The 24,862-nt window shown below is 40.7% G+C and overlaps 1 protein-coding gene across 1 annotated transcript in view; it reads left to right on the top strand.

The window, feature by feature from the left end:
* Positions 1 to 14,684, top strand: part of pou6f2 (POU class 6 homeobox 2) — a 66,657-nt gene extending 51,973 nt beyond the window's left edge. The window contains exons 9-12 of the mRNA XM_034560362.1: positions 4,750 to 4,959; positions 6,678 to 6,831; positions 9,842 to 10,010; positions 13,543 to 14,684. Coding sequence (XP_034416253.1) covers positions 4,750 to 4,959; positions 6,678 to 6,831; positions 9,842 to 10,010; positions 13,543 to 14,050 — 1,041 coding nt within the window. The 3' untranslated portion in view covers positions 14,051 to 14,684. The remainder of the gene's footprint in view (positions 1 to 4,749; positions 4,960 to 6,677; positions 6,832 to 9,841; positions 10,011 to 13,542) is intronic.
* Positions 14,685 to 24,862: the final 10,178 nt, after the last annotated feature.

Here is a 24,862-nt window from a genome sequence, read left to right as displayed (position 1 = left end):
ATGCTAATTAAATACTACAGTTCCCTTGGTAACGGATCTGTAAGAGATATTGCTGGACCATCTATCACGTACGAATGTGCAGCTCCAAAGAAAACACTTGTATAGTATTTCTGATCTTTCCTCATAGATTTCTAGTGGGGAAGCTGTGTTGTCCAAAAGCTGTTGGTCTACACTCTAGTAGCCACCCCACTATATATTAAGCTTTTTTGGGAATAAACAAAGACCTTCTTTCTCCTATCCGCATGCGCCGGTCGCTGTAAAATGCTGACCTTGTCATATTTACAGGGTGGCTGCAGAATTGTTCCATCAGTAGCCAGAGGCTTGAACGATGATGCTTGTCATTGTGGGTCCCTATCTAATGAATCATCTTATCGCAGGTGCACACAGCACATATTAAAGCAAAATTGTATGGACACACCAAAGCGAAGGTGAATTTTTCTTACCAATAAAAACAAGCGAAAACAGTTGATTTTTTTAATTGTTAAACTTGACATCAAGCCCGCTGGTTTTCGGTTTCAGGTCCACCAGTGTGCCCATGCCTCTTTGTTTATAGTAAAGTGTTGTCCGTGAGCGAGCGCTTGATGCTAAACGTCGCTAATGAGACAGTATGGACTCACAAGGTGCCCGGAGCACTGGGGACAGATCACTGGATATGGACTTGATGGGATGCTCTGTGCTTTTGTAGTGTCTTGGCGGCTGACAGTCCCTGACATAATCAGGTCACAGAGACGGTCAAAGCCGTGGGCTACAGCCTTTACTCCCCACCTCATTATTCCACAGCATTATTCAGACGGGGGGCTCTGAAACACGCACTACCATATCAGAAGGTCCCGCCCCTCCCTTTCCCCCCAGCACTGAGGAAATTATACAGGCTAATAAATACTGTACCTCAAACAAGGCTAGAGGTCCACCAAACGCACTCCGAGAACTTATGTCAGCATGGAAAGAGTACAAAAAATGTCCTCATCTGCTTTCATCCATTCACGGGACTGTTTCATTTGAATTGGGAGAACAGTTTTTATCATCCCTGTACTCAATGAGTAAAACGTTCCTGTTGCTTGAATTTAAAACATGGTATACTGTCTTTGACCTTTTTGATTTGCTCCACAACTCTGTCAAAAGACCTTTTCATAAGCGAAAGCTCTGGGGACCTTGAAAAGTGTTGTGTTTGATGGACGTTTGGAGTTCAATATGTTTTGAAACCTTAATTATATTGCCCCAGCTTCTTTATTCTCCAAGGGGAATCAATGAGGCTCGTTTTATCCTCACTGCCTCTACAACAGTGATTAAGGCTATGGATGAAAGCCAGAATATTATTAAGTCACTGTCACTCCAGATTCTTTTTTTCCTTTGTGGCATTTTTGGGAACATCATCTTCTATTCAATGCAAATTCTCACTTTTCCTGCAGCTTTAATGTGGCAGTAAAACTGTGTTGGGAAATGAGGAGTTTAATAAACACTGGTTTCTTAGCTTTGGGTTTGGAACTCGCTTCTCCCTGAATTTGGGTTGTCAGGCCATGCATCCCTTTTACTCCCAGCATTCCCAGCATTGGGAAAGGGCTTTGTGCCCCTGAGGTGTTCTCTGCTGGAACTAATGCAGAGAACAACAGGTAAGGAACACGTGCACGGTTAACCTGCGAAGCAAGTGTGCCCTTTGTATTGACGGAAGCTTCCAGCCCTTAGATTAGGTGTAACCGCAGTGTAAACAGCTGCTGCCCTTGTAACTGGAAGTCTTTTTGTAGGGCTACAGCTATTGATTATTTTCAGTATCAATTATTCTTTCGATGAACTACCAAGTTCCCAGTCTGCCGGTTTTTATCCGGCCAACAATCCCCAAACCAAAGATAATACATTTATAATGATATAAGAAACGCAGCAAATACTTACATTTAAGCCTCTGCAACAAGTTAAAGTTTGATGATTTTGTTGTTTAATTAAACAACTAATCCTTGCTGCATTAATCTACTGTATCTGCATCTTGTTGTATATTTAAGGAAATTGTACATGGGCTGTTAAATTAATAGAAAATACCTGACAGCTTACCCAGGAAATGTCTTCAGTCCAATCAACCATTGTGAGTCTGCTATTTTAGCCTTTGATTTGCTCTGAATGTTTGGACTTGTGTGTTGACACAAGTTCAAACTTCCCAAACATTTTTCCCTCTCGGGTCTCAATTCACCGCATGAACAGTGGAGGAGAGAAAATGGGCAGAGATATTGCCTGGCGACCATGGCTAAAGATACAGATTGCCCTGGCTGGAGAGATGAGATGACATTTCTGTGGAAACAAGAGCAGCATAATCTTAATGAGTTCTGCTGGGTGGAGGACGGCACGTTACTCACATGCCATACGAAGTGGAGCGGGGAGCAAACACAGGAAGCCAAATAAACGAGAACAAACTGAAAGATAACTGAGGAGTGGGGCCTCAGCCGTGAACCGGGGAAGGTCCTGAAGGCTGTGTATTTACGAAATGGTGCCATGATTAAATTGCACCTGAAGAAATGAAAATGATTGCATGTCCCCATCAAATTTGGGCTTTTTTGTTCCTGCAGTTCTATTTTGGAGTACTGCAGCTTTTTGAAGCACACATGCAACTTTCTTAAGAGTAACTTCACTGGTGTGCATAACCAGTAAAAACGTGAGGAATTTATAGCAACGTTAGAAGGAATAAAACCAGTAACGTGCGGTTTGAAAGAGGTTTAAAAAGTGATTTTTAGTTAGAGATTTAAACATTACACGGTGACGTAGAGTTGCACTTCTTTAAAAACACAATGGTCTCAATATGTACTGGGTTGGGCATTTTTAGATAGCCGAGGTTTGGTAATAATATCAAAATAATACTTTAATAATTGGATATGGAGAATATCGGCATGTTGACAAACTGCCAAATAGAGTTGAATAATTATCTTTGCTTCAATATAACCTGAAGTGAAATAATATATTAATGATATAGATCTCATCATTAATGTAAACTAATATGTTGTTTATTAATTGACCCTTTTTATGAAACAAGCGCTCAAAAAGTATTGCGGTTCGATTGTCATTATCTTAATCTATAAACTCAAGAATACTTTTCTAAATGAGGGCCGTGCTCCGTAAGCCTTTTTCCCATTAGGAAAGTGTGTAATAAAGTCTTCCCCTCTGTCTATAAATTAGCTCTCAAACCGTTGAGCGTTACCCTTCCAGCTCAAGAAGAGCTGAGAGGCGCTGCCACGAAACATCTGCCTGAGATAGTCCGATGGAGAAACATTGCATTGTGGGACAGGGACGAGAGCTAAGCTGTCAGTTGCCTGCTATTTTATTATGCTTATAGAACAACCACTTAGTCCAATGACGATGAATAATTGAGCGGAACAAGTTCCCTGCCACAGCGGCATGCAAAGCGGGATCAGTGGGACTCCGGAGACAAGAGCGTCAGGCAGGGCAATAAAATATGCTAAGTGGCAGGAGAGCATTACAGCGGATTTGTAAAGCCGGCGCGGAGAGAAAGATAAATTATCTCTCCCCTAATGCGAAGGAACGTAAGCAAATGAGCCGTGGCAGGGATGAATTACAGATTGCCGGCCCACCTTTCTCTCACTGATCCCTCCCTATTATGTCAAAGAGAAGAAGGGAGGGGGAGGGGGAGGAGGACCGAGTGCTGAAACACATCAGCAGTGGTGGCTGTGAGGGAGCCAGCGAAGGCCTGGCTAATAATATGTAGAAGCTATGTAGTAATATGTAGTGTAAAGGTGGAGAAGCATAAAACAAAATTTAAAGAAGAGTTGAAGACGATGCAATTTTCTGCAAAAGCAGGTCTTTGTCCAGTTGCCAAATAACAGAATTTGGAATGATGGGCGTCTCATCCACGTTGAGCTGCTCTCTGGTGTAATGAGGCTTGGTGGAGGAGCGATGTCAGCGGGGGGGAACGGGGCCACGGCTGCTCAGAACCAGTCCCCAGATGACATTAACCTTCATCATGGTGAAGAGGCGCTAAGTCCCCCCTAAAGCGCCACTCTTGGCCACACTCTGGCAGCTCTGAGAGCTAAAACGCTGCAGTGACACTCTGCCGCCCCCTTTGATCTGCCCTTCCTGATTACAGCCACAGAGGAGAGGAAAGCCTGGGCTGGAGCGGGGTGGAGGAGGGGTGAAGTACCCCTGGGACCCAGAGAGTTGAATTAACAACACAAGGTCCTGTCTCACTCTCTGATGCGCCTCTTTTTCTCCCTCTTATTGTTTCTTTTTCTTGCTCTTTCTTCCCACTTCTTCCTGTCTGCCTGGGTGTGTGAGAGAGGGTGAAATGGGGGTCTTCTCTCAGCAGCCTCACTCCTTCTCACCAGAGACAGACAAAGACACTTAAGCACAAACACACTTAGACACACACAGTCGCACATAAGCACACTCATCCCGGGCTCGGCCTGGTGATGGATAATACAGTCAGTGGTGTGCACCATCACACACACAGGTATTCAGCGCTGACCTTTGCAGTGCGCTCCCAGCAGTCTGCTTTGGCTTCACTTGCTCCATCCTGTAAAACCACCAGACAGATGATCAGTGGACACTTGTGCATGTCTTTCTCTAAAAATCACTGAGTCCCCTGATTAACCTCACAACACGGCTAAATGCTTTGTTTCCCAAAAAGCTAAAAAAAAGACTCACAGCGGCCAAGATCATTAAGACTCATACCTCCAGTAGCGTTTACCCTCTCTGCTCCATCTTCTTTTGAAAACTGCCCGGCTGATTTTGTCTCCTCTTTTACCCCCTTTGTAGATAATTGGAACAATCCCACTGATGCCCAACTCTGCAGGGCCCTCCAGCCAATCAGGGGGTGGCAACCCAGCACTGCAGGTACAGCCAATTACACCTCAGCTTCTGACCAACGCTCAAGGCCAGATCATCGCCACGGTGATCGGCAATCAGATCCTACCCGTCATCAACACCCAGGGAATCACGCTGTCACCAATCAAGCCTGGACAGCAGGTAACAACCACTCCGATGCACACAGATATAAAGGAAGGTGTCTTGTAGAGCCGCAGATTATTATATACTTAAACCGCTGCTTCAACAATGATCAAGAGATGACGTTAAAACTGTTGAATGAGCAACACCTAGTGGAGTCAGACCAGAGCTCTGTTTATTCATGAAAGCATTGTTCCAGCTCTGCTAGTCAGCTCTGCTTTATGCTCAACATCTGGTATTTTTTCTGCTTCAACGCTCATAACGATCATTTGCGTCATTCCACTTGGAAAATGGCAGCTTTTGGTACAATTGTTCAGTGTGTGTGTGTGTGTGTGTGTTTGTGGTTGTGTGTTTGCATGTTTCACTATGTGTATGTTTGGAAAGCACTTGTCAGCCAACCTTTTAGACTGCTGCGCCCCTGCAGAGCCCAAACCCCCCCTGAAAAAAAACAAAGACACACTTTTCATCACACCACTTAAAACTCAAACACTCATGCCTGTGTTCTCCCCCTTCTCTCCTTCCTCAATCACACTCTCCATCCTTCTTCTTTTTTTTGTTGTCCTCTCTGACCTGAACAAGAAGTATTTTGTTTGGATTTTAAGGAAGGTGCATATTTTTTTAGTTTAAAACTCTCAAACATTTTCTCCTTTCCAACTTGAGGATCTATACAGTATTCAATTGTGCAGTCAGATGCACGCACACAACACACAGAATGGTATTGACTCGATAATGACGATGTCAGCGCAGAATTACAGGGTAAAAGTTCACATTTGAAGGCCCCGTACAGTTTAGAATGGATGAACTTCAGATGGACACCTAATTGTGGCTCCCCAAAACACCAGATCATACCCTTGAATGAATTAATGCATTTGTAATAATGTTTATGCTTTTGTCTCCACTTCAAAGCCCGCTTGTACACATTGTTCTATGGGCATAATTTACGGTTGTCAGAGTCTGCAGTGGAGAATATTTCCAGTGAAGCTAGATAATTCTCGGTGCCTGTCAACAGTCCTGACAGTCTGTGCATCGCTGTTGACACCCCCCCCCCCCCCCACCATCCAAACAAACACATGCCACAGAGAAAATAATTAATAGCAAAGAGGGAGAGGAGAAGCCGGCCTAGCTTATGGCAGAGACAGCTTTTCGCTTTAAGAGAGAAGACGTACCATCTTGATCTTGTAAAAGCAATTCAAATGTGCATAAAACATGAAAATACATCGTTTCTTTTCGCCATCAGAGAACGTAGCTTGTGGATCATGAATTATGTTTGATATGGGGGACTGCTGTGTCCACATTTATATTTCAGATTCAGGCTGCCATTATTGGCATCCTCGCAGGTCTGATGACGAGAGAGAAGACTCTAATTGTCACAAGCAGTTTTCTTTTCTGCAGAGGAGCGATTGTTTATCTGTGGAGTACCTGAGTTGACTCTCGCTGTCTCCTGCAATAGAAAACCACTGCTGCAGTCTATTGAGCTGACTATTGACAGTTTAGATACCGCAGGCTGTAATTAACAGTTATTCTTCATTAGGCATATGCCATTATATTCAGCTTCTAAGTGGCTAATTTAATATCTGTTGATCTAGATTTAATATTATAACCCAATCACCATAATGACACGATAACCTGTAAATAATTAATATTGTGATGATGTAGGTAAGGAAATAATGGATATTTTTTTTCTGTAATGCATGTTGTCAATATATTAAATGTGTGTGTGTTTGTGTTTGTGTGTCCAGCTGCCTCAGGCTCAGCAGGGTCAGACAGGCCCTGCATCGTCTCAGCCCAACCTGCTCCACATGCCGCACAGACAGAGTCCTCTCCACCAGGCCTCTTCCTCCTCCTCCACCTCCTCCTCTTCCTCGGCTCTCAGCGTGGGCCAGCTGGTCAGCAGTAAGTGTCCGACACAGCTCACAAAAACACAACATGTCTTCAAATACATGGAAGAAAGAACCGTATCAAGTCCACTCACTCTTCAAGCGTATTGTGTGGCAGTAAATGTGTGTTAAAGAGTGATATTCTCTCGTGGTGTCTAGCCATGCAGTCGCACACTTGTTTTTTTTCTACTTAAGAGATCAATCTTAAAAAATGGGTCACAAGAATATACATGAATAAAAACCAAATGAAGGAACGTGTTACTCTTGACGTTATATTTGATGGAACAATGGAGCTCCAGGAGTACAAAGGAGTTATTGTTAAATATGTATAATATCACTCGACTTACTCTTTATAAAAAAAAGGAAATAAAGAAAGTTGGGAAAGAAAATGAATGACTATGATGAATCAAATTAAATCTTGATAAGAATGAGATTTATTATTATTATTATTATCATAGAACCAAGTATAGACAGAAATGACATGATCATATGGGCATGTTGTAGCGCACAGACCTCACTGTGAATTGTTTTAATTAGAACTGTTTTCCACTAAATAAATATTTCCTATAAAAACCGGTGCAACATGTTGCTGCTGCAGATTTGTTTTAATGCAAATTTTTTGGAATGTTTTGAGGAGTGCAATTCAATGTTCGTCCATTGTATTGAGGTGGAAGCATAATTTAAAAAATTTAGTCAGATTAAACCCAAACTCTCTGCGTGGCTAAATACTGGAGGTAAGAGAATACAAATATATTTTGTAATTTGGGCTGAACTGTTCCTTTTGGAGATCCAACATGGCCGCCGGACAGTATCTGCATTATTTTTGACGTTTCCCCGCCTCCTACGATTGTTTCACGTTTACTGTTATCTGTTATTTCTTTGGTTTATTAGACGATCCAAAGTGGCGTGCGTTGGGTTTAATGAACATAAGTCTTATTCTCCCGATGCGTGGGCCTATAAATCACTGGGCCACAGCCTGTCAGCATGCAGCTTTAGCCTTTTAAAACTCTCTTTTATTCAGATGAATTTCATTTGTCAGAGTCGATTCCTCTAAACTCTGTGTAAACTCATTTCAAAGGCAGCTACAATGCCACCGAATTCAATAAAAAACAAGTCGCCATTGATCAACTCGTTGTAGACACCGTGTTTTGTGTGTGTTTACTTGTAGCCTGGAAAAAATCATATAAACCGTTTTTGAGTCTGCACCAAATCATTGTGGCTCAGTTCTGCAGTAAATAGAATTAATGCTTTATGCTGAGTACGAGCCATATCGCTTCCTCTCAATATCACTGGCATCATACATACACAAAGAAAATCCTGTGACAGAATCAGACTCGTCTGCTGAGGAGAGAAGATGAAATGTCATTGCATTCACCGGCCACAAACAAAGTGCCAGAAACAGATTAAAAAGCTTGAGAATGTCTGTTCCTATTATTTAAAAATAATCAGATGGGAGAATGTCAATCACAAAGAAGAATGTCAGCAATGCTTTGCCTCGAGGGTTGTTTTTATTTTTACTTTCTATTTATTAAAGTCAGCTGAGCATGCTACTGTTTTCTAGCAGCACCCAATTTAGCATTTATTGACCATTGTGCTTGTTGGTATCTGATCACAGTGCAGTAAGAATTGACATCACAATAATGCGTATTGACACCAGGTGTAAATGCAAAGATAGTTTAATGTATGCAAACACAGGGCACATGTTATTAGCAGGTGTGAATAAGGTTTTAAACAACAAGAGAACCGTACTTATCATTGTAGATTTAAATGAAGGTCAAACATCATCATCACGTCGTGGATGACGAGCATTTCAACAAAAGAAAAACAAACAAGTGGAGGACAAGCAGACAAAAGCTTCACTTCATTGTGTTCCTGTAATATATGATGGTGTTTCTTAAAATGTAGTGTTTAACTCGTTATTGTCCCGTTGTAATTATTAAGCTTATTAGTGCATTTTTGTCGTGGGGGGAAAAAAGGAGCTTTTGGAGGCCCAGAAATGGATCGTCTCCAATGTCTTTTCAAAACATTTTACTGACTTCTCTGTTTGTTTTGTGAACGCTTTACTACTGCATTCGTTATTGCGAAATAGAATAGACGTGTTTAAATCTTTAGGACAAATGTGGAACCAGAGGTTGGACCAGTTGCTCTCGAGTACCACGAGTAAATAGACTCAGTGGGGAGTCGTGAAGAGATGCTCATCAATGTGGAGATGATGGGACCCCGAGCTGTGAGTGCTCATCCCTCCCATTTAGTCGGCTCAGAGTCTCCAGCCCCCATCTTCCAAGTGTTCACACGTCTGGAGCACGCCGCATACGCTACACGTCACTTATGAGGCGCGGCGAGATGGCAGCCCCATAGATTTTTGCTTAAATACGCTTGGAGGATTCCTTTAATAATTCATTGATAATGACCAAGATGAATAATTCAGAGGCACAAACTTTGCTTTAGTAAGCAAGGATGCCGGGGCACCTGACATTGATGTACAATGTGAAATCACTTTTTATTAGCGGGGAAATTTGTCAAAATGCTTCTGTGAAGTTTTTTTACATCGGCTCAAATGCAGAGGTTCAGAAACGGCGTTTGTTTGCATAAAGACTCAAAGCCTGAGCTGTCTTCAACCAGGGGTCATCTGTACGAAATAGTGTCTTTAAATGTTCTTGAATGTTTATTCGCGAGTGCGCGCTTTAGTACACATGTGTCTTTGGGCAGATGAGATCCAAACAAAGGGCCTCCGGTATCTATCGGCTCATCTATTGAGTTAACAAGCTCTGCGTCGTGGACTTTTGTCCGTATGCTTTTGGACGTTGGATTAAAGATTTGCACTTGCAAGTCAGAGCCATTCACAAACATCTCTGAGTGTTTACAGCAGAAGGTCAGAGAGAAATAACAAGTTCTGACCCAAAAGTAGTTCAGAGACGGTCGTGATCACATACGTCTCGATGTTTGCTTCATTCACTCTGGAACATGAGGACAGCAACAGAGGAGCAGCGGGCTAATAAAATGAGATGTGTGTGTGTTTATTGCAGACCCGCAGACCGCCCCCAGCGAGGTGGACGGGGTCAACCTCGAGGAGATTCGTGAATTCGCCAAAGCATTCAAGATCCGCCGGCTGTCTCTGGGTCTGACTCAGACTCAGGTGGGCCAGGCGCTCAGCGCCGCCGAGGGGCCGGCGTACAGCCAGTCCGCCATCTGCAGGTAAGAGCAGCAAAGAGGGCGGAGCTTAAACAACAAACTGTTATCTAGACCAATGTGACCCGATTCCAACAAAGCAGATAAAAGTCGTGCAGCAGCACTGACTTGTCTGGTGCTCATGACGACCATCTATTTTTCATTCGGTGTTTCAACATTATTAAGATATTAAAATACATAATTGACTACCACCGCCCTGACAAACGAAACTCTCGTGTCTGTACTTTTCCTTCCTCCTCTCCGGGCCTTTTCATTCGCCGACATGACAGCCAGATATTACTTATGTAAAATACATACACAAGTATTACACGAAGCACTTAAAGCATTTAATAATTACTAAGACGCCGGCTGCTCCGCCTGAACATGAGAGAGCTTGACGGCAATGATCTGTTAATAAGATTGCTGTGTTTTACTGCTGCCACCAGGGCAGTTTAGTCATAAATGGTGCATTATATATTCATGAGACAATCAGACAATCAGTGTTTCATCCCTCCTGTTTTTCCACTTGACTAACATTTAGCATGAAGACACCAAATGAGCCACATTTCTCATTCAAGTCAGAATAATTGGGCTACATCATGCCCAAATATTACTTTTTCAAGAGAACCACATAGTAACATATGTTATTCAACCATGAAAAAAACTATTTAATTCAAACGTTGACAAGTTAGTTAAGGTTTTGTCTTCTTCTTTTTTTTTTTTTAATCTAATTGAAGGATATATGTGTTGGACAACTTTTGTTGGCCAAAAGCATACACGATTGTAGTCTTGCGTCAGCTTTTTACGAGTATTTCTCTCCGTTTTCAGCTCCTGTTCCTGCATTAATTTTAATGTCCCTCTGCATGTACATAGCTGATGACCTGTACTGTTTATGTGACACAGTGCTACCACGCACAGTGCTACCACGCAAATGTCATCACATCAACATCAGACAGCCGATAAAAAGTGAAGCCGTACAGGAGCCGAGGTTCTTATGAGGCCCAGCCACTAATGTTTAAAGTCTTGAAATCACACATGAAATATTTACAGCCAGAAATAATTCAAATATTTATAACATACATTAAAAGCCATTAGCTTCAAAAAATAAACACTCTGCGGGGGCTGTTATTCATGCCTGTTAAGACCTTCTTTTTTTTTTGTTGTAAGACATTGAACATGACATCCTGATGTTTTAAGTAGAGGGGCAAACTTCACATGCTTTAGTTTAGTTAACATCAACACAGACATGAAGTTTGAGGAGCTCTGGGGCTCCGGCTCTGAACACAGACAGTGAACAGACACTGACAGATGCTTCCATCTCGTCTCCTTTCATTGCTCACTATGTTTCCAGGCACTTTATTAGTTTATCTAAACAGGCATAGGCTGTACAAGAGGGCATCATCAAACCGATGACGTGACAGTGTGTCCTCTTCTGGCTCAAATTCGACGTGGTTTAGCCAATACAACTATTAAAGAAATGCAAAAACTATCACAGCATTGTCATTTTAAATACACCATTTAAGATAGAAAATCCTTTTTATGAGTCTTTCGTCATTACGAACGCTTTCAAAAGACACATTTGAGTCGGCATGAATAAATATGACCAGCTTATAAAAACATTATCTTATTTGTTTTATCAGTAGCCCGAAGAGCCGGATGATAAACCCACGGATGTGATGAATCTCTTACAGATTCAAACGTATATCCCAATGGAAGATTATTGTTTTAATATTGTGCGTACAAGACCTGAAAACAACACAATATCTATATTTCTTCCTATGAAACAAACACTAAACTTCTTAATAGAATCCGCGGTTGAATATACTCAACATGAAGCAACACTTTGCCTCGTAAAATACAGTTTAAAATGAGCAAAATTAATTATCTAAATCAGGTCAAGTGGACTTTTAAAAGAATCTTAACAAATCATTCGATGCCAACTCCCCCGACACTGAGCTCGAGCGATATGAATGAAAAACTAAAATCACGGTATTTGTCGTCATATCTCACTGTAAATTGTGATAAAAATAGAACAAATCAAGCTGTTTGATGCATCACATTCATTTCAAAGTAATATCTGTTAAACAGTCCTATTCAAATGCCTTTCAACATTTCCCACATTGGAGATACGAATAGGTCGGAAACCAAAGTATAAACAGTGCGGCCCGATCTCTTAATTCCCCATAAATCTTCGCCTTATCTCAGTCTCATCTAAATATGTATAAACATGTATCAGAAGTGAACGAGGCCGAGGAAGCATGACGAATACTAGTTGTCATGTCTCTTGTTGTCGAGGTGAATCTCTTTCAGGTCATGCGTATCGTCCGGCCCTTATATTAAGCATTCCCTTCTCAAAGACTCTGCTTCATGGCTGAAACCTCCAGGCGAACTGTAGCTCCTAAACACACAGCATGCCTCAGCAGCCTCCCACGGTACTTTTAAGAAGAGAGGCTGGAGGTGCGTTCAGGGACATCTCCCTTGTGTGGATGCACTCGAGGAGGGAGTGCATGCCCCAGCTGAGCAGCTCTCAACTCATTTCAGTATCTGCGGTTCCTGTTGATCCATGAGAAGTCCGGTCTCTGGTGACTCGTCATATTTGCTAATGTATCCCCCGCAGTATGGAGCCATCCTCTTTCCGCTGTTTAGGGGGGGGGAGGTTATAAATAAGATGCGCTAAAGTTCTTAATTAAATGAGAAAAGAAAATACTTTATAAAAGCATACGGTTATTTCATGTAGAATATTTATTTATTCATTGAATAACCAGAAAATATATATCGAGATTTGAAAGTACCTATATATTGTAATGATTTCAAAATAAAATGATTTCCCTTTAAATACCATAAACATTACGGGCGTGAGAGGAATGCGTTTACTGTCACGTTATCTATATGTAATGCTATATAAAGCATTGTTCATATCACAGGTTTTTATAAAAAGCCTTGTTGTCCATTCTTACTGTGACTTGCTTAAAGTTCATGTAAAGTCAGAATTACGGGTCGAGCAGTGTGCAAATGTATTCTTATTAAATATAAAATGAGACGTTGTTAGAGGATGAAAGAAAGTTTGAAAAATGTATTAAATGTACATTTTGATTAATAATTCAAGCTCCTTTTGTAAATAAATGATGGTGCCATATTTAACTGCATGCATTAGTGGATTTTTTTTTTTTTTTCCACCTGAGGGAAAGAAATGGGATATTTTGAAGTAATTCCTGTTGTGTTTGACTTCTGAAGTGCAGTGTTCAGGTAGATGTTTGCTGTGTTTTTGGTTCAACCGGAGCACATTTTAGTCACTGGCAACATCTCCTCGTTCCACTAATGCCAATTTGGGACCGAGGCACCGCCTCCTCCAAAAGATTTAACACACGACTGGCAGCCGTCACCTCCAGCTGCTGCAGCTGAGGTGTTTCCAGGTGCAGAATACAGGAGTTTGGCTCGGATGTGTTCCTGGATGTTAGTCTCCGTCCCGGTGGCATTCTGGTTGAAGAGACAAGAGGCAGGCATCTTATCCCTTGTTCTGGCAGGGCACCTAAGATTCTTTTTTCTCAATTCTCCCCAGACACACCATCCTGAGAAGCCACTTTTTCCTACCACAGGAAGCCCAAGAGAACACGATAGGTAGCAGTCTGACAGGCAAACTGAACCCTGGCCTTTTATATCCTGCCAGGTTTGAGAAGTTGGACATCACCCCTAAAAGCGCCCAGAAGATTAAGCCCGTTCTGGAGCGCTGGATGGCCGAGGCTGAAGCCCGCCACCGATCCGGCATGCAGAACCTGACTGAGTTTATCGGCAGCGAGCCTTCCAAAAAACGCAAGCGGAGGACCTCTTTCACCCCGCAGGCGCTCGAGATCCTCAACAGCCACTTTGAGAAGAACACACACCCCTCCGGACAGGAAATGACGGAAATAGCCGAGAAGCTGAACTATGACCGTGAGGTGGTGCGCGTCTGGTTCTGCAACAAGAGGCAAGCCTTGAAAAACACAATAAAGCGTTTGAAACAGCCCGACCTCGGCCCGGCTGCACCGATGGACCCTCTCACCGATTCTCTAGAGGAGCTCCCCAAATGAACAGCGGAATGAGTGGCGGAAGCGGTCAAATAAAACAAACAACAACAACAACAACGACGGTGGACGAACTGAAATGAGAAATGGATAGGGGGGGAAAAAAAAAAAATGTTTCCAAGTCACCAGGATGGACAGTCGTGAAGTTTGCAAACAAAAACTATGTGTTGTCAGTGTGGTTACCACAGCTATGTAAATGACCTCGGCGAAACCAAAAAAAGAAAACGTGAAAAAAAGAGATTAATATCTGAGAATTGTGTAAAAACATACGGTGTGTTTTAGATCCTGGCCTCGCAGACCAGACTACCGCCCACATTTTGGTTCCCGACGAGGAGGGATTTAGTAAAGAGATCATACCAAATCAAAACACTATTTACCAAAGTCTGTTGCATCTGAGTACTAAGAATAATTTTGTAATGTAAATGTGCTCTAAATTTCTACATTTGTACTGGCAAATCTAAGCTATATGTGTGAGGTCGAGTATACATTTTATCTTTGTCTCGCTTACTTTTTCCGTCATTGTTTGTATGTAAATATCTTTGAAAAAAAAAAAAAAAAAAAGTGCCGTCTTCACGCTGATAAAGTTTCTCTTTTTGGATGAAAAAAAACTATAAAAAAAAAAAAAAAAACCTTGCTGTTGAACAATAATAATGTCGTTTGCCTCTGATTTTGTGTTTCATCTGCAAATATTTTCAGTCACAGTGTAACTTTGTACAAGTTTTACAGGTATTTATTAATAATCTCATGAGATTGTTTCAGAGGGAGTAAATGAAGGACTTTGATGATGATGATGATGAGTTTCAGTGTCTGTCTACTGCAGCTTTGTTTTGAGCTACTGTGTCATTCTGTTGCCAAAGCCTGAAAGCCAAAGAACACATACAATTCAGCTCAAGGACTGGTGAAGACGTTACCTTTTGTTTTGGTTTTACTCTGTGGGTCCCCATGTCAAACGAGGTGTCTACTCTAATAATATCACGGCAATATAGAAAAAAGTGTTGGATTCATTTTATTTTAAATTGACCATGTAGATGGAATATGTGTTCATCAATTTCATCCCTAAATGAACTCAAAATAACATTACTTTACTGTTTTTATTTATTTGTGTTTTTCTACTACAGTAAAATGCTTTAAAAGGTCATTTTTTCACAGATTCTTTTCAAGATTTCATGTATTTGTGGTTATTTTTCAGGTGTAATTTAAGGCCAGTTGACTCCCATCACCGTGTGCTAAGTGGTTCATTTTACACGATTATTACCTTGTGAGGATTTGTCAAGAACATCCCTACAAATATTTGGTTCTCACAAAAAAAAAAAACCCTCACAGGAAAAAGACAAAGAAAAAAAAAAGAAGTGAATGTTGAGAATAAGTGTCACATGTCAGAGCGAGTGAACTTAATTTGAAGTGAGCCGAAATTTGATGCAATTTATTCAGAATCATGCGTCTGCTCGATATCTGTCCTTCCATGTCACATTGGTTATCTCAGTCTTTTCGGGCCCGTGTGCCCGGCTGTGTTCTTCTTCACTGCCGGGAAAACACGCACACGCACACACACACACACACACACAGTACATGATAGAAAAACACATGGAGAAAGCTTTACATGTCTGTTTTTAAAGAAATAAGTGAGGTCGTGGGCGCTCATTTCCTTTGGTGCTGGGAGGTTTTTAATATAATCTTAATTTTGTTTATTTAATCATATATTCAAGTACATTTTCATCTGAACGTCTACAGCAACTTCTACTTCACTGATTCATTACGTTTTTATTTATTATGTTGGTTTCGATATTTCCTTCAGGCAAATCTTTGGCCCAAAAAAAAAAACCCCGACACGTCTGCATTCACCCACCAGACAATGTTATCGAGCAGCAGGTTCCCGCAGGTAGAAAATGGATCTCATCCATAAAGCTGTAACCAAAAATAACAAAAAACAAATCAATAAAAAAGAAGACACAGAAAGGAGTTATGCCTTTGCTCAACTTTTTTTCAAAGCTGGACCAAAGCTCTATAGTTATGCACATTGTACAGAGATAATAGATTCATGATGTTGACAATCTTTAAGAACAGATAAAATAATTGAAAGTAGAAATGTACAGTAGTTCACGGCTTACCTCGGCACTGTTCTTGTGAGACTCATACGGACGCCATCGAAGCAGCCGAGAGGAGACGGGCGGCTACTCCGTGTGTGTTCACCTCCAATGTGGAGGCGGAGGCCGGTGTTTTATTTATTATTACGTGACACATGATTGTTTTATTTTTGTGAGTTGGTTTCCCCGAGCCACGCGACTCTCTAGTCTCCAGTTTTTATGTTTTTACTGTTGCATTATTTCTCATTCATTGTGACGTTCACCTCTCACAGACCTTTAGACCCGCGTAGAAAAAGGAGATCACAGTAACGTTGCTCTCAATTAGGATGACTTGTCAATAATCACCTTTTGAATGCTTTTGTGAAATTTTACTAACGCAAAACGAACCGGTTTGATGTTTTGTTAATAAGTCGAAGAACTCGAATACCAAAGCTGAAGAGCCTGCAGAGGTTGGTTTTAATTTTTTTATGGACTGAAAGCTGTAATCTATAGAGCAATATCTGTTTGGTCAGTTAAGCAGCACTTTGTGTATTCCCCCCCCCCCAAAAAAAGACAAAAAAAAGCTTCAAGTCTGTCACATTGATTTGTACCATAATTAGTAATAAACAATTGTTTATCATGAATTGTGTGTCCTGTGTTCAGTTGAATGGTGTTGGTTTTTTAAGATATATTCTTCACCTTAAAGTTAAACACATATGTGGTTAAAACTGAATCAGATTTAAAGTTATTAAGCTAATATCTTCGTATATCATCAGCTTGATTCAGTTATGATGGAAACAAACAGCTAAACTCCTTCTGAAGCTAACTAGCTTAGCATAGAAGCATGCTGAGTATAACTTTCACACGATTTGGAGTAATTAAACAGCCTTTAAATCACATTTAAATCCACTACAGTGTTGATTAATCTATGATTGATTTCAAATTTGGTGGCCTAACATTTGTAATTCCACATAACTTATTGAGGCAGTGACTAAATAATGAGAATAATGAGGCAAGTAGCAGCAGCCTAACTGTCATCAGTTTTACTGCAGTGGAATTCATGCTCCTTAGTGTTAAACTGCCTCTGAGCTTGAATTGTCATTTAAATTATCATTAATCTGAATGCTGGTAATTCAGTTTGCTGACCCACTAAATGAGAAATTAGCTCAATTAAATCATGATTTAACGGTAACTAGCTTCGCAGTGAAGCAGGAGGAGGTCCTGTGATTTGGTGTTATTAAGCTATACTCTTAATCAAATATTTAAATGGATTACATTCTAGATTCATTTATCATTGGTTACAATATTGGAAATCCAGTTTGTCATTCCACATTTAAATAAGGAAGTAATTCAATTAAATCATGATTGGAAAACTAAACACATGCTAACGACAACAAGATAGATAGAGAGATAGATAGATAGATAGATAATATATGGATAGATAGATAATAGATAGATAGATAATAGATATATAGATACTATATGGATAGATAGATAGATAGATAGATAATATATGGATAAATAGATAATAGATAGAAAGAGAGAACAGGTAAAGCGTGCTGCTGAGTTCAAACGTTTCAGAACATACAAATATTCCACAAACATCACTGACTCATCTTTTCATCTTTTCAACACATAAACAGTGATGAAAAAAGTCAAATGAAATCAAACCTGTGTTGACTTTCTCTCTTGAGGATTCATGGTCAAGTGCATCTTAAATCCTCCTGTACACAGATTCATATTTAAGATGTTGTGTGACCTTTGACCTCTTGTGGTTGGATGGATGAACTGAGTATGTGATGTGTTTGATGACAGGCTACAAAAGGAGCCTTACAAACAATATTTATCTCTGTATTAAGATTTCCTCGGGGTCAGCAGAGAAGAATAGGCTACATGTCAGGTTTGCTCCTCATCAAAGCTTCATGTGTTTGCTTCGCAAAATAACAAGAAGACAAGTGTAAAGAAGAAGAAATGTATAAATAAACGGGGAGAAAGCCTTTTGAAACTAAACTAAAGTTTCATACGGCTTCTCCGTCCACGATGCCTTTGAAAAAACGGGCCGGCTGCTGAAAAGAAAGTAGTAAATAAATAAATAATAATAATAAAAAGCACAGACAACATAAATTATTAACATTAGACTGAAAACTGATGTTCAAGATGCTTTTTCGTCTTCCTTTCAGCCCCCCCCCCCCCCTTCATTTCAAAACACTGGATGTATTTTGGAGCGGTGATGGCTGAGGTGTACAGCTGCAGTCAGTTATTTGATGTTTTTCTTTTGTTTTCCATGCGCGCCATCTTTATTGTCTTTCCCATTAACAATGTAATTGTGCAGATGCAGCTCCTGACCCATATCTGTGTTCTCAAACTGTTTGTATGCTGATAAAAGTTTACTTTCTGTTCTCCGTCTGCAGCACAATGAAGGCAGCGGCACATTTGAAAGGAATCTCGGTGCAGAATTATGAAGCAAATGTCAAATTTTAAGCTTTGCATGAATCGTTTTTGGATGTGAATCGGATAAGATGCACAAAAAGTTTCTTTTTTTCTTTTTTTTTTGTATCTGAGATTTAACAACTTAATTTAAAAAGAGAAAATAGTATCTCATTCCTCTTTATACTTGTGCCTGCATACATGTAAAGACCTGGTGGCACTTTAAAAAAACCGGAGTAAAGAAGCTACTTTATTAAACAGTATTTATCACGTATTATCATCTTATCAGAGGCCCGAATGACAAACTCAACTCAACTCTGACAAGATTGATTTCTTCATCGCCTGAAATATCTTTGATCAAAAGGATTCCCGCTGCTCGTCCAACATAATCTAGAGTTTAAGGTCCAGGTTTCATCAGGTTTAAGTATATTAATTAAGCCTGAAATCATACGTTTATGTCAGAGATCTTTACACTCTTACAACGTAAGATAGGATCAGGTCTGAAGAGAACACGTGAACATTTTAATTTCATATATTAGATATTACATATATTAAACAGACTCGGTATAACGATTTTGAATGCTACTTCACAATAAGCACAAAACAAACGGAAAAGAGGAGGATCAACAAGGTGAGGAGCTTCTTTCAGGACGGAGCCACAAGCCACTGATAGTAATAATGAGAGGGAAATAGACAATAAAGCACCATATGCGCGACATTGAGTATGATATGAAGTAAAGTTTAATAAGTGAATGTTTCGGCATGTATTTGCCTCACAAAGGGACCAACGCATCATCACCATCATCAAAACGACACGTTCTGCTCCTTTTCTTAACTGTTGTTGAGGATGTTTGAGGATTCACACCCGACACCTTGTTTCTAGTAAAGATATTTATCCAGTGAAGAGTTTTGACCTCTGACTCTTGTGGTTTATTGTTTCTTTTCTGAACCTAAAAGGACAGCTGGCGTCTCCTTAAGAAGGACTTAAACTATAAGTCCTTTTCTTCGTGTCCCTCCTATGAATAAATATATATATATATATTCTTTCAAAGTGAAGTCCTTTTCTACCTGTCTCCCCATACATATATATATATATATATATATATATATATATATATATATATATATATATATATATATATTCTTTCTGAACAAAGTCAAAGTGAAGTCTGACTTGAATCGTTCCTGTTCAGGCTGAAATGGTCGTGAGCGCTGGAGAAGGAGGCCGGACAGAAAGACTCTGACATGTCGACGCTCCAAAATGGATTATGTTTCAATATCAGCCGGGACACAGAACCCGGGGAGGCGGAGGGAGAGAGTGCACGTGTTGGATGCAGATGGTTTTAAATTGCTGCCTTTGTTTTCCATCAGGCATGAAGCATTCACTTCCCTTATCTTTCAGACAATGCGCCGATGTTCTGGGTAAATGAACTGTCGGCGTATCCCTCAGCCTCCCGCTCCTCCGCCTCCTTGTTTTCACTCCTTCCTCAAGGTTGAGATGTTGGTGCGCTGACTGTGAAGCCCGAGCTGCTCAGGCGTCTCCCACTTTGCTGCTGTGCACACCCCGATGCCTCCGGGGGTGCAATTACCAATCCTCACATGCAACCGGGGTCGGCCATGCATATGATCCCTTTTGCTTTCACTGATGTTCCCGTGTTTATGTTTTTTTTTGTTTTTTCTTCAGCGTCATTAGCAGTGACACGCTGTGAGGTATTTGCAGGTGGAGGAGTTAATAGCCCGGGTCTTCAACAGAGACACCTGTCTGACTGCAGCAGCTGATTGCATCGGCTCATAGTCCATTTCACTTTCTAGCAGCAGTTTTTGAATGCATGTCTTCAGGCGGTGATGTCTGTGTTCTCCCGCCGACTGAAGCTCTGCTTGGTGTTTCTGTGCAGGAATGTTTCTTCTCCCAAAGGTCTCACAGGTGAGACAGCTGCTGTTGCCCACCTGCTTCCCAGGGAAACTGATCGATCAAATTAAAGCTACTGTTGGTATTCAAAATGAGGACGAATGAGTAACGAGAACTAGACAGACTTTTAAAAAAAACTGTTGTTGCCGACTCTTTTCCAATGAACATCTAGTGAGAAAGTCACCAAGTTGGCAACATTGGCCTCCCTTCAAGCCCCTCCCCAAGAATGATCGCTATACCTACCTGTCTACCTACTATAAATAGGTAGATAGACAGGTAGGTAAATAGACAGGTGGGTAGGTATACAAGTAGGTAGTCATGTAGGTAGATAGACAGGTGGGTATGTAGACAGGAAGGTAGACAGGCAGTCAGGTATGTAGGTAGGTAGTTAGGTAGACAAGTACAGTATGTAGATAGACAGGTAGGTAGATAGACAGGTGGGTAGGTAGACATAAAGGTAGATAGACAGGTGGGTAGGTAGACATAAAGGTAGATAGACAGGTAGGTAGATAGACAGGTGGGTAGGTAGACATAAAGGTAGATAGACAGGTAGGTAGACAGGTAGTTAAGTATACTTTTTGTATTGAGCACTCTAGATGCTTAAAGTACATCTTGTTGATAATAATTGTACTTAAGGAACATTTCCAATGCAGGACTTTTACTTCTCATGGAGTATTTTTACAGCTACTTTTACTTAAAGTAAAGAAGATAAATCTGTCCTCCACGACTGGTCTTTATTCTACATTTCTATATAGTTGAAGTTAAAGGAATGTAATGATCAACACTTTATTTAAAAGTTCACATCCTTGGTGCACATACTGAATGTGCTTCTTTTTAATTTAGTGAGTGTATAATGTAAGAAGCACAAGGACATGATGACAATGATCATAACCCAGACCGAGGGAATGTCAGGGAATGGTTTCATAAATGATTCAATTAATTAATTAAAATAATAAGACTGTAAAATTGAGTCTGTAAAGAGGATATGTGTCTCTTTGCGTTGACCTTGAGCACCAACACCCTTATTCTATTATGTGTTTTCTACATGTTGTCTTCTGGTTCATTTTAAAGTCTCTAAATGAGTTGTGTCAGATATTAAATAAATCTTTTGAATCACGACTTCACCGCAAACTCATGTTGTGCTTCATCTTCACGCCAGCAGTCCGTACACAAGAGTGGCCGTTGTGTATTTGATTCAGTCAAGTATTGATTCTTCTGTAAATGTAAATTCTGTTTTGAAGCCCCAATAAAAGCTGAACAAACCTTTCTATTTATTTTTGCCACGACTTAACGTTGTTTCTTTTCAGTTAACAACAGGCCTTGTTGGCACATCTTCCAAAAACAACTTTTACATTATTGTTTATAGATAAATATCTACTCGCATTCTCTAGGTCTCACGTTGGTTCTTAATCAGCTCAAACAGGCTTAAAACTATAAAGCATTTCACACTTTTAGTGCTCATTTAGTGTCGACATGTTATGGACGTTGAGGGGTCACACGAAACAAAGGTTGGGAATCGGTCTTCCGGGGTATTTAATGTGTCAGTGGCAAGAAGCTTTGAGAAAGGATTTTAAACAGGAAGTTAGACAGTAAAAAGAGTCCCTCCTGTCTGAAGCCTCTCCACGGCCAACGTATAATAATAATAATAATCTACCGAATCCAAAACTTCACCGGGTTGAAAGCGTCACGCCGCATTTTTGCCTGAAAATGGACGTTTTATGAGTTAAAGGCAGCGGATGAAAACTGGAATTGTTTCCCCTCCCGACAGGTAGTTTGAAAAACCCCTTCGGCAAAGTGCAACTCGCCTGCTCGTGGGTCATCGCAGCTTTGAGAGCTGGAAGAAAATAGCCGGCCCTGCCCTCCATCATCCTCTCATCCTGCTGACCTCTATGCGTACGGTATAGTATACTTACAGCACACAGAACAAGGAGGGGGGGGGGGGATGATTGCATATCTGAAGGCATCGAGAGAGCGGATATGGATGGGAGAGGAGACGTCTTTGCTTTCTTATTAGTGAGGGTCTGTACGGACACTTTGGGCCCTTTTTATGGGACCATGATGAAACCCCCTCTTGGTGCATCTTTGGGAAAATGGCCGGCGGGGTGGGGGTGGGGGGTGGGGGGGGGAATCACGGATGAGAATCACTCAAAGACAGGGAGATGTCAACAGGCACATAATGATAGCTGATGGCCCCAGAACACTCTCCCCTTTTTCTCCCTCTCAGCCTCACCTGCCCAAGTTGCAGCGCACTAGAAAACATAATTAGAGGTAAAAAACCGAGGAAGCTTTATCTCGGTGTTTTCTGTAAGCAATGCTCTTTGTTTTTATACATTGGGGAGTCCTTTTTTTTTCTCGAGGAGGAGGAGGAGGAGCGCTCCCTCTGTGAGATGCCAAGGTGCTCCCGGTCCATTGTGCTGCTGGCTGTCAGGTTAAATTAGGGACTACAGGCTCCGTGAGTGTAAAAAAATCAATACTTGATGGAAGATTGCTCCCCGGAAAATCTGTTTTGAGTCCGGGATTAATTCTTGACCAAAGGCTCCAGCAGAATGACATGCCATTAGCCCGAAAATGAACACATTCCGCAGTGGAAATTGGATGGAAATGTGTCAGGTGATTGCCCCGGTTTGGTTGTTTTGACTCTTTGACTGAAGGTGTGGCCTCGGAGTATCCTCAAGGCCGTTGTTGTCCGGCGGCTGCAGATGTCTTCCACCGAACCGGAAAGGCACGTGTGTCTGCGCTCTCCTGTGTTTTTCCATAAAGCATAAAGAGTGAGGAAATCTGAAAATACAACATTTCTCTACTCAACAGTGAGCCAAAAAAAAAAAAAAAAAAGGGGGGGGGGGGGGGGGGGGGGGGGGGAAGGTGAGGTGGAGGTGCATTATTGATGAGTGAGTAATGCGTTTGTCATGACGAGTGACATTTTCTGGTTTGAAAACTTAAACAGGAAGCTGTAAAGATGCAGTGGACGGTGAAGAAGAAGAAGAAGAAGAAGAAGAAGAACATGTTTCAGATGCATTTATTTGTCAGTAGTTTTACATTTCATGTTTTGCTTATGAGTTGATGTAAACAGAAACATTATGTGGAACTAAAAATTAATGAATATGCAAAACTGTCTCCTTTTTATTCTAATGTGCTTTTTATTCCACAAAAACATTAAGTTAAATACTACTCACTTATAAATAAACAGCCTGAACAATTATTTCTGATTTGATTTTAAGAAATGCAAATCAATATGTTTCAGGTGCAAATTGTCAAACTTTTAATAATATTTTTGTTAAACAGCTTTTGATAAGCTTTGACACACTGTGTTTATTTCCGATTATTATTTTTTGACATTTTAGGGCAAATGTCAGAGCCCAAATGTAATCCTATAATTGATCTCAAACATGAAACATCACCAAATATATACCTACATATAGCCTACACATGGTTTCACTGTTTTCAACGGCAATGATACAGTTTCCAACTTGTTTAAACTTTTTTTAACATTGTGAATTTTGCAATTTCGCTCCAGAAAACAATTTGCATCCATATTTTACAGCACGATACAATATAAACAGTCACGATGCCTTCTGATCTGTGTTAAGTGGTTGATTTGTTCGACTGTCCTCTGTGAACACAGGTGATGCTTGAATAGGCTTTATGTGTATAAGTCCTCAGTTTTGTGTTAGGACCAGTTTTACAGCGAGGCACTAGCGCCCCCTGCAGGATTATAATATATGAGTATATATGTATATATATATATATATATATATATATATATATATCGCTAGATGGCAGTGTGCACCACAGTTTCACCACAGAAGAAGTGTGCGTTAAAGGAAAAGTACACCCTAAAATAAAACATATTCAACAATATTCAAATTGTGTAGTCATAAATCAGAGACTTAAATAAAAACATGTAGTGCAATAGGTTATTGACAATTGGTATGTTGTTTGCTGACATTTCTCAAGGATTTTGAAAACGTTTAACACATTCATGTAGTAATAGAAAACCCTTCCATTTGCAATAGTTATTGCTATTTATAGACAATAAATGAGATGTGTTAACTTTGTTCCTCCTTTATTGAACAACACATGTACACCGTATTAAAACGCAATAGAATACAAATATTAAAACAAAAGTAATATCAATATTTAAATAAATACATTTAAAATATATTTAAATTAAATGTCCATCCATCCATTATCACCCGCTTATCCGGGGTCGGGTCGCGGTGGCAGCAGGTTCAGCAGGCCGACCCAGGCTTCCCTCTCACCCGCAGCACTTTCCAGCTCATTCTGGGGGATCCCGAGGCGTTCCAAGGCCAGCCGGGAGATATAATCCCTCCAGCGTGTCCTCGGTCTTCCCCGGGGCCTCCTACCAGTTGGACGTGCCCGGAAAACCTCTAATGGGAGGCGTCCAGGAGGCATCCTAAC

Source organism: Cyclopterus lumpus, chromosome 20 (genome assembly GCF_009769545.1).
Source record: "Cyclopterus lumpus isolate fCycLum1 chromosome 20, fCycLum1.pri, whole genome shotgun sequence".
Classification (NCBI taxonomy): Eukaryota; Metazoa; Chordata; class Actinopteri; order Perciformes; family Cyclopteridae; genus Cyclopterus; species Cyclopterus lumpus.
The sequence above is the reverse complement of the archived record's forward strand: the minus strand, read 5'-3'. Positions and strand labels throughout refer to the sequence as shown.